The sequence below is a fragment of the Glycine max genome, chromosome 18 (assembly GCF_000004515.6).
Source record: "Glycine max cultivar Williams 82 chromosome 18, Glycine_max_v4.0, whole genome shotgun sequence".
NCBI classification, from domain to species: Eukaryota; Viridiplantae; Streptophyta; class Magnoliopsida; order Fabales; family Fabaceae; genus Glycine; species Glycine max.
The window spans coordinates 57,650,989-57,666,123 of record NC_038254.2 but is presented as its reverse complement, the minus strand read 5'-3'; the positions used below and the strand labels follow the sequence as shown (position 1 = coordinate 57,666,123).

At 32.0% G+C, this 15,135-nt stretch overlaps 2 protein-coding genes and 1 long non-coding RNA gene across 4 annotated transcripts; 2 read left to right on the top strand and 1 right to left on the bottom strand.

Annotated features, from left to right (window-relative positions):
• Positions 1-3,793: 3,793 nt before the first annotated feature.
• LOC100806791 (protein ABA DEFICIENT 4, chloroplastic) lies at positions 3,794-7,430 on the top strand. The gene is made up of 6 exons (XM_003552678.3): positions 3,794-4,132; positions 4,793-5,006; positions 6,345-6,445; positions 6,736-6,864; positions 6,947-7,035; positions 7,113-7,430. The coding sequence occupies exons 1-6, from the start codon at positions 4,088-4,090 to the stop codon at positions 7,258-7,260; spliced, it is 726 nt and encodes a 241-aa protein (XP_003552726.1). The 5' UTR covers positions 3,794-4,087; the 3' UTR covers positions 7,261-7,430.
• Positions 7,431-8,682: 1,252 nt separating this feature from the next.
• Positions 8,683-10,081, bottom strand: LOC121174055 (uncharacterized). The gene is made up of 2 exons (XR_005889768.1): positions 9,782-10,081; positions 8,683-9,119 (listed from the first exon to the last, which is right to left on the bottom strand). It is a non-coding gene; the product is annotated as an uncharacterized lncRNA (long non-coding RNA).
• A 92-nt stretch (positions 10,082-10,173) lies between these two features.
• On the top strand, positions 10,174-13,782 carry LOC100805737 (uncharacterized). Of its 2 annotated transcripts, none has more exons than XM_014771139.2 (8): positions 10,174-10,760; positions 10,936-10,980; positions 11,377-11,506; positions 12,186-12,246; positions 12,352-12,400; positions 12,480-12,577; positions 13,096-13,234; positions 13,423-13,782. In XM_014771139.2, exons 1-8 carry the CDS (start codon positions 10,437-10,439, stop codon positions 13,567-13,569), a joined length of 993 nt encoding a protein of 330 aa, XP_014626625.1. In that variant the 5' UTR covers positions 10,174-10,436; the 3' UTR covers positions 13,570-13,782. The 2 variants fall into 2 exon arrangements, with proteins under 2 accessions (XP_014626625.1, XP_025982556.1); XM_026126771.2 differs by having other exon boundaries at positions 12,183-12,246.
• The last annotated feature ends 1,353 nt before the right edge of the window (positions 13,783-15,135 follow it).

Here is a 15,135-nt window from a genome sequence, read left to right as displayed (position 1 = left end):
ACTATTGCATGGTGTTCATCATTAACATTTTCAGTTCTCATCATTCTCTCATTTTCTCTAAGAACAGCAATCACCTCATCCAAATTCAAAGTTGATCTTCTCACAAGTAACATTTGAACCAAAACTTTGAAGGACATTGGTAGTGAGGCCAACAACAACAACACCTACTCCTCATCAAAGAGTTTATCATTTGCATTCAACAATTGACTTACTGGCTAATTGAACTTGTTGATGTGGTCATGGAAATCTCCCCTCATCTCTATTTTGAGTTGATATAGCTCCATCTTCAAACATAGATATTCTTGAGCTTCTTCTACAAGGCCTTCGATGTTGTTTCCTTCAACACATTGTGTTTTAATATCCCTTCTTTGGATCTTAGTCCACTCGATTTTATTTATAGAAAATGGTTTTTCATCTTATAACGTCTGATTAAGACCTTACTGCACCAAAAGATCTTGAATAGTACTCTGTCAAATCATAAAATTTATTTTTTTTCATCAAACAATGGTATCTCAAACCTTTGTGTGCTTCTAACCATAGTTTTGATATCACTGTTGGGTAATCAATGCTCCCACAAACAAAATTACCTATATCTACAGACAATCGTGAGAATATAACAAAGATTATACCGTAGGAAAAATAATAACAAACACAAAAATTTAACGTGGTTCGACACCTCTTGTCTACATCCACAAAAATGTCTCAAAAGTATTTTTCCTATCACAAAAATGATTACAAGATTGCAACTCATCCTAAATAGTGTATCACTTTACAAACCTGAGTACCCTACCAAATGATTATAAGAAATGATAATACCTCAAAGACACTTTTTTCTTAATAAAATAACTTTGTTTCACAATAAACAATCTCTCTTCTCGCATACTCTCTGTTCATGTGTGTCTTTTCCGTTATAATTCTTTTCTCTATTTATAGTGAAGATTGTCATCAACTATAATAAATAAGTTTTCTTGAAAGTTGAAATAAAAATAACTTTTAATGCATCCATTCAAATAAGTTTTATCTAGTAAAATATAATCTTTTACTTTATATATAAATCACTTAAAAATACCAATATCAAATGACAATATTTTTTGTCTAGTGGAATAAAAAATATGATATAGTAATGATTCTGGCGTTGAATACTTGGACAGGGCAACAAAAGTGAAAGCTGAATGGAGGTGGCGAAGTTGTCTTTTGAGAGACAAAGAAACCATTTGGGAGCAAGTGGAAGAAGGCTTTGTGATTGTTGCCTCAAACTTTGAAGAGTTGGCATCCACTTCAGAAACTGACAACCCCTTTGACTTTTCCGTGAAACTAGGCAACTCTATTTTAATCAATGTCTAGTGTGGTTGTTCCTATGATGATGAATCTATCAACACGCGCGTAATTTGCGTACAGAAAAAGAAAAATAAAATTAAAGTATAGTGATTTTTTTAGATCTCCCTTGACTTGTTTATATGTTGATGCAGGAAGAATTTGGGAACGTGCCACGTGCTACCATTTATATTCTCTGACGCTGACAAGAATAAAAAGTTAATTTGCATGTGCTCTCTGCGTGAGTCTGTTCAAGATTTGGGAACTGTATCTGATTAATTAATCTGAATATCGTATCCATACAAGAACAAAGGGTTAATCATATCATATATATGCTCAAGTGCAATGATGCAAGTTGAAACAAAATAATAAATACGTGCAAAAGTAAATATCATTTACTTGCACGTATTTATTATTTTGTAGCTTACTTTCAGAGCTATTCGAGTTTAGGTTTATACTTGATTAATGTTAAGAATCCATTTTTATTACTTTTGTAGCTTACTTCAAATAATTTGGGGGAGGAAAGAGACAAAGGACCACACTTGTCCCTTTTTCCATATACGCCTCTCATTCTTTTGTTAGGTAAATGTTTGTCTCCAGTTTTATAGTTAATAAAGATGTTTAGTTTCATTTTTACAAAATAAAAATAATTTCTATGCAAAAATTATAGAAATATATATATATATATATATATATATATATATATATATATATTTCATATTTATTTGTTAATTCATTTATTAATTATTTATAATCTAATTAAGTTTCTTAATTAATAATAGTAATATATTACTTTTTATGCATTAACATTCTTCACCTGTATGGTAATTGTCTTAGATACTATGTTCAAATGCATGCTGGCTGGTAACATCCAAAAATGTTTATGCATGTATTGAATATGAATTTTTTATTGGGTTTGGATTTTATTTAGAAATCCAAATCGAATATGAATTTTTGGACCCGCTAAAGCTGTAACTCACATTGAAATATTGGGTAGTTCATTTGGTTACCTCTAATAAAAGTTAAAAAAAATTATAATATATACAAATAATGATATATATGATTTTAAAGATAATTATTATAAAAATTAATAAATTTATCTTAAAAATAAAATTACTAGATTACAGCCTAATTAAAAATTCTATATCACAAACTATTTACTCTTCTAGTAAAGCTGTAGAATTTTGAAACAAGAAGCTGAGGTTAAGCCTCACATGGAGTCGATCAGTTCGTGTGTGTAGTGTCTATCAGAATGAAAAACGTCGCCATGTATTCCAAATTTCCAGTAGTATATGTAACTTACACGAAGCAAATAAGACAAAGAAAGGACAAAAGACAGTAGTGCAATTGGAAGGGAGGTTCATTTAACGTGACTTTTTTTTTTTTTTTTACCTTGTTTTCATATTTTATACGTGATTTTCTATATTTTAAATGTGATTTTTGTAAACTAATAATTATATTTTCATGTCTCAAATATGATTTCTCTATTCTCAACATATTTTCAAACATGCTAATAGTATAAATGAAAACAAATTTACATGCATGCTGTAAAAGTATTTTTCCAGATAATGTAATAAATCGATAGTGGAGATTTTGAAATTATTTAAGAATCAATAATAAAATAGCCGATTTCTCAAAACAAGATTATATTTTTAAAATTTTGAAAATCGTCATTGGCATTGTCAACTTGGTCTTTATTTTTTTTTGAAAAAAAATTAGAAGTTGACATTTTATATTTTTTTAATATGAGTAAATAATGTAATTATCTACTTATTTTATAATTTTGAAAGTTTATAATGGTATTGTCGACTTCTTTTAAATATATTTTTTTAAAATAAGTGTGATCTTCGATTTATTTTGTCTATGTCAAATTTGTCTAGCAACTCACCATTTACTCTTTTCCATCTATCATGATTTAATAGTTGATCAAGCAGGAGGAGTATCAACTTAATTATATTTCGCAGATTATGAAGGTATAATATTTTTTATTTCATTAATTTAAGATATGTATTACATTAAACTCGTACTTATATATGTTTAAAGTATTTTTTTTCTTAACATTAGAGATTTTATAAGTGATTTTAGTGAAGATGAAAAAATAAGATTGTAAACTTTAAAATTATAACGTTATCTACTTCAATTCCTTTTATATATTTTTAAATAAGAAAGTAGACCATCTATATGATTATCTATCTTCATATTATATATATATATATATATATATATATATATATATATATATATATATATAATAGACAAATTAGAATTTTGACTTTTATAAAAATTTTAAAAGACAAAATAATTTTGACATCTGTTTTGTCGATTTACTTTATCTAAGAAAATATTACTCGTCAAGTTACACATTATTCAATGTAAAGTCATAAAATTATTAAAAATCATAAAATTTAATGAATCTCATTTAATGATTTCATTCAGATTTTTAACCGACAAGTGAGAATGTGCAAAGATCAAAGAATGCTTTGAAGGGTGTGTTGAGTGCTTTCATTTATACTATACATGTTAAAAAAAAAATCCATTTAAGGTTGTACTGCTAATTTCTGTTAGCTTTCACTGCCTTTACTTGTTTGGTTTGAGACTTTGAGTTGCTCTTTCCTTCCTTACATACAATTCCAACTATTTGAGTTTGAGTTCCTCACTTCTCTCCAATGCTCCGCTGAGTTGTTTTTTTCTCTTCTCCAGTGCCAATTTCGGTCACTCTTCATTCATACATGAAGAAGTGACCACTGTTGCTGAATCAGTTATTCCTTCAATCATGTATTTCTCTTCTTGCTTTTCCCATTCTCCATTGACACTCAAGGTACACTTTTCCTATTGCTGCTTTCTAATCTTTCATGTATTTCTCTTTACTTTTTGTTTTCATTCCCTACCTTTTCTTTATGAGGTATTTTTTCTGGACTTGTGCTCATTTTCCCACTTGCCCCTTAAATGGGCCTTCCGTTTAAACTCTAAAGTTTCAAACTTTGAATGATTATTGATTGAAAATGGCCAACTGGCGTAGATTTGAATTACCTAAGCAATTCTAACGAAATGGGCATTTGTGAATTTCTTTTTTCTTAGATTTAACAAGGTTGTTTGTTTGTTTTGCTTTGCATGGATCTATACTAGGCTCTAGTTGGTATAGTGGAGTTAAAATAGTCCTTGATTATTGGTATAGTGTTTATATTTCAAAACCTTGCCACTCTAGACCATCAAAACCTCTGAATTCATGCACTTTTCCTCTTATGTAACAATTATGGTTTTGTTGAAATAGTCCTTGCTTGTTGAACTGAGTTTATCAGTCATTTAAAGAATCATCTGCGCCTTCTTGTGTTATTTCACAATGAGAATAAAAAAAGTTTAATATCAATCATTGTGGTTTAATTATTCTTATCTACGGAATTGCATAAGGTGTATTTCTGGGCTCAAAAAGTATGCTTATTGCTTACAATTGAGATTCCATTTCTTTCATTTGGGGCAGGCTATGAAACCTTGTGGTTCTGTTGGGAAGGGGAAAAATTTTGCTTTCCCTATCAGAAGTAATGGTGCTGAGCTTTGTGACGGACACATTGTGAGAAGTAGAGTCAACTTAAGCGGAGATTGGAGTTTCATAGGAGGATCCAGAATTATTGTGAAACCAAAAGCTACAAGATTGCTTCTTCATTATCCAAAAAGGGGTCAAATGCAAGCTTCATGTAATCCTTTCTTATGCTACATTTACTACTTTTGAAACTCAGTTTTAAAATAACAAGATTCGTGTCTTGTACTGGACCAAATTAATTTAAGCACCCTAGTAAAGTCTCTGGTGTTTTGGATTTGCATGTTGATGGCAGTTTTCCATTTCTCAGAGCTTCTTACAGGTGAAGCTGGAGATTTTACTATTAGGTCTCTTTGCTTTAAAATTACTAAGTGGTCTGCTGTAATTTTCACCCTAGGAAAATTTCCCTGCATTCTGATTTATATAAATATCACTGGTACAAGCTGTTTCTTCATTGATATAATTTATCATTGAATAGATTTGGGCATAATGTTGGATGTATTTTGGTTCTTATGCACAAAAAAAATAAAAATGGATGTCTTACTAGTAAATTAATATTGTTTATATTGAAAAAGAGTTCAAGTTAAGGATTTGATACGCAGGATGCATTTATATAGTTAGCTTAACTCTTTTGGGAGTATTTCCATAACCTAAATTATTGTACATACTATATACACGGACATTGAAACTACGGAAAGCTATAAATATCTATTCATTGTCTGCATGACTTTGCAATGTGTGGTTGTTCTTAGTTAAAGCTTCATTAAGTTACTCGGCTTTATTCTTTGCAAGTTTTGAGACCAGTTATTGATATTAAGTTGTTCCTTTTGCTTTAGTCTTCCACAATTTTTATGTGGCTGCCGTTCTCTGCTGTTCTGTTTCCTACTTTTTTGTTACAATGTAGCATACTCCGACTTTGATTTTGATAGCCTTGAAGAAAATCATTTTGATTGAACAACTTGTTCTAACATGCTTGAAAGTTGATTATGTTCTGTGCTTAAAACTCTTGCCATCAGATCTGCTCTTCAAGCAGATGTTCAATTTCTAAGAAAGGTAAGCAAGACGTCCGGTTCCACTGCACCTATTGAGCAATACTTGCATCAAACTTGTGAGTTTCTTTTGTGTTGTTTGTCTTGATTCCACAAGAATCGAGTTCCCTTATTTAGTTTTCTCGTATCCCCCCAGGTTGGGGGAGATTGACTAACTATTACTCACGTAGTCTAAATTTCCTACAATCATTACATTTATTCTGGTTGGGTATAAAGTTTTGCTTTTATCTGTTGATATATTTCTATTTTACTGTAAAACATAATCAGAATGAGTAATTCTTTCATCATTAGTAATTCTAAATAGCAAAGGTGTGTTATATAGTTATCTTAATCATTTTGGCCATCTGTACTCTTTGTTTAAAGTTGAATGAACATTCATTTTTCCTGTATAACTGGTGGTGACTATATGTTTTCATGATATTCATTTTTCTACCTTTATTTTTCAGGCTTCATAGGATCTCAACTCGCTAGCACTGTATTTACAGTAGGAACAATAGCAGTGCTCCCATTTTACACACTCATGGTTCTAGCTCCAAAATCTGAACTAGTATGTTTCTTACTGCAATTGAGAAAATTAATGATCCACGATCACAATTCATCCGCAATTTTTAGGTTTATTAACATCTTTTCTTAAGTATATGCAATATGCAAAATTATTTACATAGATATGCTAGGTATACATTTATCCCCAACTAAACTTGGACCTTTCTCCTGTAGTAGTAAAATTATATTTTGGCGGATTCGGATATTCTACTTTCCCATATCTCTTTATTGGGTTTTGATTTTGTAGTTAATGTTTGTGTGCCTGATTCATTTTCCTTAAATGCAAAAATGCAGACCAAGAAGTCCATGGAGAGTAGTATACCTTATGTAGTGCTTAGCATTCTATATGCATATTTATTGTACCTTTCTTGGACCCCTGAGACAGTTCGGTTGATTTTTGCAAGTAAATACTTGCTACCAGAGGTGTGTATGGATGCTTTCAACAATGAAGTTTCTCTTCCCAAAAGAGTTCTATCGAATTCATAACTGTGTATGCTTCATGCAGCTGGCTGGTATAGCAAAAATGTTCTCCAGTGAAATGACTTTGGCCTCTGCCTGGATTCACCTGTTGGTTGTTGATCTTTTTGCTGCAAGGTCATTCATTTTATCTTAATCTTGGTTTCTCATTCTTTAATTATTTTTTATGATAGTTATCATGGTTATGAATTCAGGCATATTTTCCAAGATGGACTGAAGAATCAGATTGAAACTCGGCATTCTGTTTCTTTTTGCTTGTTTTTTTGCCCCATTGGGATTCTTACTCATGTCATCACCAAATCCATGACCAAACCTGCCAGAAAGGAGGGTCATGGTTTATAGAAGAAATCTGCTTTCATTGAGGCAAACTAGGATTTCATTTCAAGTTTGAGAATTTGAGGAACTCATGTTTGAGTTGAAGTTACTTGTAAATGTTCAAGGGTACTTCATATCTGTCACAAGGTGCCCAAAGGGCAATTGAAATATATGGAAAAAAAAGGAGTAACTAACAATTTTATTATACATTGGAAACAATTAGGAAACTTAATTTTTAAAAACTGGAATTGGAAAATGAGTTTGAATTTATTACCCAAAAAAAATGAGTTTGAATTATGTATAGGAAGTGGAAATTTATTCTGACTGCACCTTTGATATATGTATTAATTGTGTAATTATAAATAACTTTTAAAATATTTATTTTAACTCCAAAGTAAGATAAAATAAAATGACATAAGTAAAACTATTTATAGAAACAAGAATAAAAGAAGATAAAATGTGTTTAAAAGAAAATCAGTACGTGTAGGCTAAAAAATGAGTCTCCCTACCCTGTGAATTTAATATGGTTGATGCTAAGAAGTTGGTACCTTGCTCTCCAATGGTTTTGGCCTTTGGGGGCTGACTCACCTACAAAGGACAAAATCTATAATGCATTCCCTCCAATCTAGAACCTACCAGAAGCTCTTTGAAAATAATTTTATTGCTTTACCATTTTAAATTTTAGATACCGTCACCCCTTTTCAAATTTGGCATTGGCTTTTACTATTATATATAGAATCAGAGACCTCCAACCAAATCAAAATATACACTAGTCCAATTTCACATAATTCAACTACCATATTAATGATTGGGATAAACAAGACTTCATTTTTATTTTTATTTTTAAAATTTTAAAATTTTATTCCGTTATTTATAAAGAATTTAAAATGAGTTGGGAGGAAATAATGGTCACAGTAACTTTGGTCTTCTATTCAAATATCATATAATTAGTTATTTGTTCTATCTCAAGTGAGTGTGTCTACTATCTTAGCTGAGTGTGTCATACGCCTTCCTTTAAGCTGAAAATTTTGAAATGCAAGTTACGTTCTGTGAAGAATTGTTTATCGCAGAAAAATCACTAAAGTGCAGCTTTTTACACTGACTTAACTTTTTTTTTTTCTTTTTTTAAATGCCAAATTTATGTGATATTTATAAACACTTAATAAACAGGAGAAATTCCTGTGTAAGAGCCAATCCCAAGCACGATAGAAACGTTAAATTTTAAAATTCTATCCAGCATTTGTATTTGGAATTCTCAGTTAATATCATCTTTTGTCAATACTTTTTTTTTACATTACTTTATGTAGGCAAAAATACTCAAAGTTGCTATTTTGTTAGCCTGGGCAGCATAATGCATCTCTCTAGTCTAGTTAGAACCGTTGAAGGTCCCAAACAAACAATACTTTGGCTGCAAAAAGAACCATACAGACGGAAAAGAACAGCTGAAAATACATGAACGGCGAAACACAATCTTACTTCCATAAAGCTAAAACTTGGTATGTGTTGTAGTTTGTCACCAAACTGCTACTTTCGTAAATTTTTCAATAAACTAACTAAAAGTTCAATCATACAATACATACATCAAATGATTCAGACCGATCAAACCACATGTCAAAGCTAAGTCAACTTGGTTTTCTTAGACTTCCCTTGAGGCTTCTCGGGAATATCATCATCATCTGAAGAAGCTTCTAATGGCTCGTCTGGGACATCATGAGGAACATTATGCTTTGTTATGAAATCCTTCAATATGGTCATGCTCTCCTCTTTCAGTGAAACCAATTGTTCTGATAAGGAACCTTTGTTTGCCTGAACAGAATATGATTCTGAGCCAAGACGAAATGTGGCCTTCAAATGTGGCCTAGCATCACAAGATTGTGCCTCCATCTCTGTGTTTTAAACAATCAGAGAATAAAACCGAGGGTAGATGCTTCATTATTTAAGCGTGGCATTGATACTAATCAAAGACAATAGAACTACAAAGTACCAAAGCACAACACGATGGAAGCTTAAAAAATATATGTGATTTGGAATTGTTCTGAAACACAAGAATAAGAAAACAAAAATATGAAGCTCAAAATCAATTTGAAGCATGGAAAATCCTAGAATCAGGTTCCGAATCCACAATCATGCACTCTGACTTTGCATATTTGAACACAGCAAGCAAGCAAATTGGGGAATTCAAGTCCAGGGAGGGAATCATTTACATATTTACATATAAATCGAAAAGACAACCTCAACTCAACCTATGTCCTCAACCATACAAAGTTTAAGGTTCAGCAGAAATTCCAACATCAAAACCAGCATAAACTACAATTGGGTATAATTAACAAACGTACATACATGCAGACATTTCGTCAAACAATATATCTACAAATAATAAAAATAAAAATAACGCCTTTTGAGTCTTCACATACTGAACAATTAGAGTCAGTGATTTAGCTGAATGAATAAAACATGGTGCAGCCAATAATCTTGAAATTGAAACAAAAAAAGCCACTCATTGAACAGAAAAAATGAAAAAATATGAAACATAAGCAAAAGGGTTTACCTTCGCTGAAGGGTGGGTGGGTGGCTGCTCAGTCGAACAATAACGGTATCCCACTCCCTTTTTGTGCTGCAGAATTTGGGCCAGTGCGTTCTATCTCGGCCCACTTCCAAGTTACTTAGAATTTGGGCTTTGATTTTTTATTATTTAAATCTAAGATCATTAAAATCTAAACATCACATTAGAGATATGATTAATTCTAAAGGAATTTAATGGTGATATATTGATATTTAATGGATTATATATATTTATTTTATTTAGCCAAAGCATATAGAAGAAATATTAATAACACCTAAAAATAACGTTTATAATTTCTCATTTTTTTATTTCAATTTTTTTTTACAACTATCAAAGAATCAACATAGACATATTTTTCCATTCTTCAAACATGAATAAAAGAAAAACCAAACAACACAACAAGTATCCCAATTCCCAAATCTCTTTTTACTGTCAAATTAATCACATTTAGGACTTTATTTCTTTGTCTATTCATTTTAATAAATTTAATTTTCTATTTTATTCTATTACACTCAACCAGAGAGAAGAAGCAGCAGAAAACAGTGAGAAGAAGAGCTTGGTGTTACCGTTGCTGTTGCGTGACGTGCCCCTTATCTTGTTGGCACCAAAGGCCGAAACTTTGAAGATAACAAGAGAGGCAATGGCTATTTGTGTTTCTGGGTCGCACACACTTTTCGTGAACCGTTCCAATTTGAAGACTGTGGCGGTTCTGAGCAGAGAGAAGAAGATGCGTGTGCAATACGATCTGAAGCAAGGGCAGAGTCGTAATTTCCACGAGCTCCCCAGTGGTCTAAGCATGGAGGTGATTGTGCAAAAGGGTGCAAAAAAGAACACGAATTTTGAGTACCCTCCTTTGGTTTTTGTTCATGGAAGCTACCACGCTGCTTGGTGCTGGGCTGAACACTGGTTGCCCTTTTTTTCATCTTCTGGCCACGATTGCTATGCTATTAGCTTGTTAGGACAGGTACATTCTCAAAAGGGTAACTAGCATTTCAACTAAAGAACCAAAATTTTGTTATAAAAGTATGTCATGTATGTTGGTAGTTTTAGTGTCAAAATGTTGATGCTGTACTCAATGGTATTGTTATCTTTAAACACTTTCAAATGTGATATTTTTGTGGTGATTTCCCTTTGGGCAGGGTGAAAGTGATTCACCTCCTGACTCTGTTGCCGGTACACTTCAGGTGTGGTACCTCTTCCTTTACTAGTTGAGATTTGTTTATAGAATAAACCATCAATTTCGTCTTTTAAGTATGACTCTTTCTCCCATGTAGTCAGTCATTAACGTAATAAAACTGTTTAAGTAAATTTCGAAGTATCGAATATCTATCACTAAAGTTTAATGGTTAATGTGAAGGATTTTTAATATTTGGGATACTACTTAGCATGATTTCATATATTTCTAAGACTAGAAAAATAGTTTTTTTAGGAGAGAGGATAATACTTCTAGACTGAAATTGGCGATTTACTCTTTGTTTATCTATTAACTTTCAAATTTCGTTTGATAATTGGGCAGATTTTATCATGGATTATGGTCATATACTCTTATAGTTTCCTGTTTGGACCGTGTTTTGCAGTAGACACATGCAAGAGATGTTGCAGATTTTATCTGTCGAAATATTGGATCACCACCTGTCTTGGTCGGACATTCATTTGGAGGACTTATAATTCAATATTATATTTCCAATTTAGGAAGTGACGAACTCAAAGGTGCTTTCTCACCCTGGCTTATTCGTTCACTTGCTTGTTGAAAAATGGTTAAATTGAATGGTCCTGGATTTTAGGCTCTTACTATGGGCAATTGCTTAGTATATTTCACTACTAGTTTGTTTTCTTCATGATCTTATTCCCTTGAATTGCATCTAATCTTTTTAATATATTTAAGTTTTGAATTGATTTGAAATTTGTTATAGTGGTTATGTTTTCTTTATTATATATTTGTTGTGTTTTATATTAAAAAAGTAAATTTTAATAAAAAGATGTGTAGAAGAGATAAAGTAGGATTTATTTACTATCCTCTAACAAAACAATTGATTTAGATTGGATTAGACTTAAATTTAGAATCAAACTAATTGATGTTATTGAATAAGATGATTTTGTCCTTCAAAACCATTTCATTTCAATCTATGAACACTCCTATGAGTGGCTATTCACATATAGTCGATGACAATATGTCACATCAGACACAACTTGTGCAATGTGTACAGTATAGGCCTCTGGTGTGTGCATTAGGTGTCTTTTATGTTATCATTTTGTCTTTTATTTTTCTCTGCTCTCCCTTCGTATGTATGTGTGTGCGTGTGTGTGAAAAACCTACTATTCTCTTTTGATAATTTTTTATTTTGTCAATTATGCTAATTCTATTTGAGCTTGATTCTATAAATAGAAGATTTATACCCAAAGCTTAAAGGAGCTGTCCTTGTTTGCTCTGTACCTCCTTCTGGTAATAGGTAACTAACTAAACTCTCAAGTATGCTGCTGATATTATTTAAGAGAGAAAGATGAACCTTTAACTGTGATTGCATTGGTTGATATTTCTTCTTTACTTTTATTAGTGGGATAGTCTGGCGTTATATCTTTTCCAAGCCAATTGTTGCCTTCAAGGTATTTGGACTGAATTTTCTGAAGAATGTGACTTCTTCTGTGTTTATCTTCTGATATGCTTGTATCCACCGCCTGGCAGGTGACACGCAGCTTGGCAGCAAAAGCCTTTCAGACCTCCCTATCTCTTTGTAGGGAGACATTTTTCTCAGCCACTATGGAGGATCATGTTGTTAGAAGGTTTGATTTCCATTCCCCCATTAGCATTTCCATTGCATTTTGAAACAGAGAGATGATGCTTAGTGATATATTCATGACTTGTTACTACTTACAAGATTGTGGAAATGGACTATGCCATATACCGTCATGTGCCAAAACATTATTAATTTTTATTGAACTTGGTTCTAAAGTTACTCTTATTTCTTTTTGTTCTTGGCTTTGACATATATATATATATATATATATATATATATACTTTGTGAGTGGTGTGGTGCCAGAATATTAATGTGGACATGCTGGAGCCAGTTTCATGCATTTTAATAATATTTACATCAATTCATGATCACTACAGAATTTATTTCTGTTAATATTTTTTAGCAGAGTTTGAGACATATGGGACCAAAATGGAATGTTTTGGTGTCATGAAATAGTGATTGTCAATAACATGACTGTGATATCTTTTTATCCTGAATTATTTTTGTCGATTTTCATGCTTATTTGAAGTCCTGAAGCCTTTTTGGCTTGTTCTCATATTTCAGATATCAAGAGCTAATGAAAGAAAGTTCCAGGATGCCATTGTTTGATTTAAGAAAGCTGAATGCATCTCTTCCAGTTCCTTCAGTGCCAAACTGCCCTTTTGAAATTCTTGTGTTGGGTGCAAAGGATGACTTCATTGTGGTAATTTTATGTCTACAAATTGGTTTTAAGTAACTAAGTGCTTTTTCTCCTCCAAGGATTTTTTGTCTAATCCATTGAATTATTATTGCCCAGTTACCTTCTCTACCAATATTTCTGTAACATTGATTTGAATTTTGTTAGTGCACACTTTTTTCATTTGGGTGATTTCCCCCCTTTGTTGGTTATAGGATGCTGAGGGACTCAAAGAAACAGCTAAGTTTTATGGGGTGCCACCAGTATGTGTTGATGCAATTGCCCATGACATGATGTTGGATGTTTCGTGGGAGAAAGGTGCAGAAGTAATTTTTTCGTGGCTAAATGGTTCAGAGAAGTAAGAAGCAAGAAATAGCAGAGGAAGTTCATTATCTCATTTTACTAAGAGTACATGCAATTAGTTGTCTTGCTTCAAATATTTACAATTGATGTAATGTAGGTGTTCCAAGCTTCAAGGTAGGTAATAATGTTAGGTCCAAGTAGATATGTGATTGAGTTGTAATACAATGATTCTAATATCCTATCTCCACCATTCATATTAATATTTGCACATCTATGAGCATTCCAATGTACTTGTTTTTAAGTATAGACTCTCGCTAACTCGCATTGGTATTGATAAGCGAATGAACTAGCAGATGAAAGTTTCCCCATTTCCTTGAGATGGCTTAGGTCGAAATTAATAGGGTCAACTCAAATAACCTAATGATGATCTTGGAAACAAAAATGCTTGAGATACTATAGTAAATATGTTTGTGTTGAATTAGGTGCTCTTCCCGGTAGTTTTGTTTCTATAGATGTAAAACGTGTGCTAGACTGATACATTTTCTTTTTGGATTGATGATGCTTAGTTCATGATAAGCGAGTCATGTTTGTTTTAGTCCTTGACTTCGAAGTTTTCATCTTTGTACCTTTTAAAGCGAAAATTTCACTAACTACTCCTCAAGTTTTCCTATTTTTTATTTTTTAAATATCCAAAATTTAATCCTTAAAATTATAAGTTTTTGCCCCCTACATTGCTAGCTTTAGGGATTTCAGTTTGGGTATTTAAAGAATGCATGGATGAAAACTTATGATTTTAAAAATTGAGGACTAAAAAAAAAAAGAAACTCATTTTTTAGACACCAAAAAGTCAAAAACACCAGTAACCCTTCCTTTTTTCTTTGTTTTGTTTTGTTGCTGCTGCATTGAGCAAGCTTCTTTATTGTGATTGCTCCTTTAAATTGAATCCCTTTTATTGACCAAAAATGGCGTATATGCAAAGATATTCCATTAAGGGTTCCATCATTCCTTAACATCACAAAAAAAAAAAATCACGTTAAGAAAATAAAAGAAGCTAATGTTTTTCCAAGGGCCATACGCTTCTAGGGATCCATCAGTGTCAAAAGATATCGGGTAGTTATCCTTGATTTAATATACAAATATTATGCGCATTTTTTCTGGAGGTTCCATTTGAGATGCCAATTGAAAACTAGATGCGTTTTTTTTTTAATATTTGGTCTTCCGCTTTAAAGAATTAAGGCATGCGATCTAATTGTTTGGCACATTTGTTTATTTGATTTTATAATGCCATATTTAAAAGAGCTTGATGATGAATGGGTCAGGTCTGATAAATGTTTTTTCTTAATACCATATGTCGGTGAACGACTTAGAAACAAATTGCCAGTAGGTCTTTAAGCTGAAACTGAGGTTTGGTAAACCTTGATATTGGATGTACCACTTCACCACCGCACAGACTTCAATCTTTGTTCTATTTCTTTCTAAACCCAAATGCAGCATGCAAAAAGTTAAGTTCTACAGACTTTGCATTAGGTAGTTAGTAATTAGTCTGACAATGACTCACTCACATCAGCTTGTTAATTATTTCTAAACTTTTCACTTGAATCTCAAGTTCCACTTTTGGGATTTCT

Excerpts from the sequence above, each read along its gene's own strand:
- LOC100805737 (XM_026126771.2), top strand. The coding sequence starts at position 10,437 with ATGGCTATTTGTGTTTCTGGGTCGCACACACTTTTCGTGAACCGTTCC. Across the intron at positions 12,578-13,095 it reads GAGGATCATGTTGTTAGAAG|ATATCAAGAGCTAATGAAAG; the intron begins GTTTGATTTCCA and ends CTCATATTTCAG. Across the intron at positions 13,235-13,422 it reads CAAAGGATGACTTCATTGTG|GATGCTGAGGGACTCAAAGA; the intron begins GTAATTTTATGT and ends TGTTGGTTATAG.
- LOC100806791 (XM_003552678.3), top strand. The coding sequence starts at position 4,088 with ATGTATTTCTCTTCTTGCTTTTCCCATTCTCCATTGACACTCAAG. Across the intron at positions 6,446-6,735 it reads TAGCTCCAAAATCTGAACTA|ACCAAGAAGTCCATGGAGAG; the intron begins GTATGTTTCTTA and ends GCAAAAATGCAG. Across the intron at positions 7,036-7,112 it reads GTTGATCTTTTTGCTGCAAG|GCATATTTTCCAAGATGGAC; the intron begins GTCATTCATTTT and ends TTATGAATTCAG.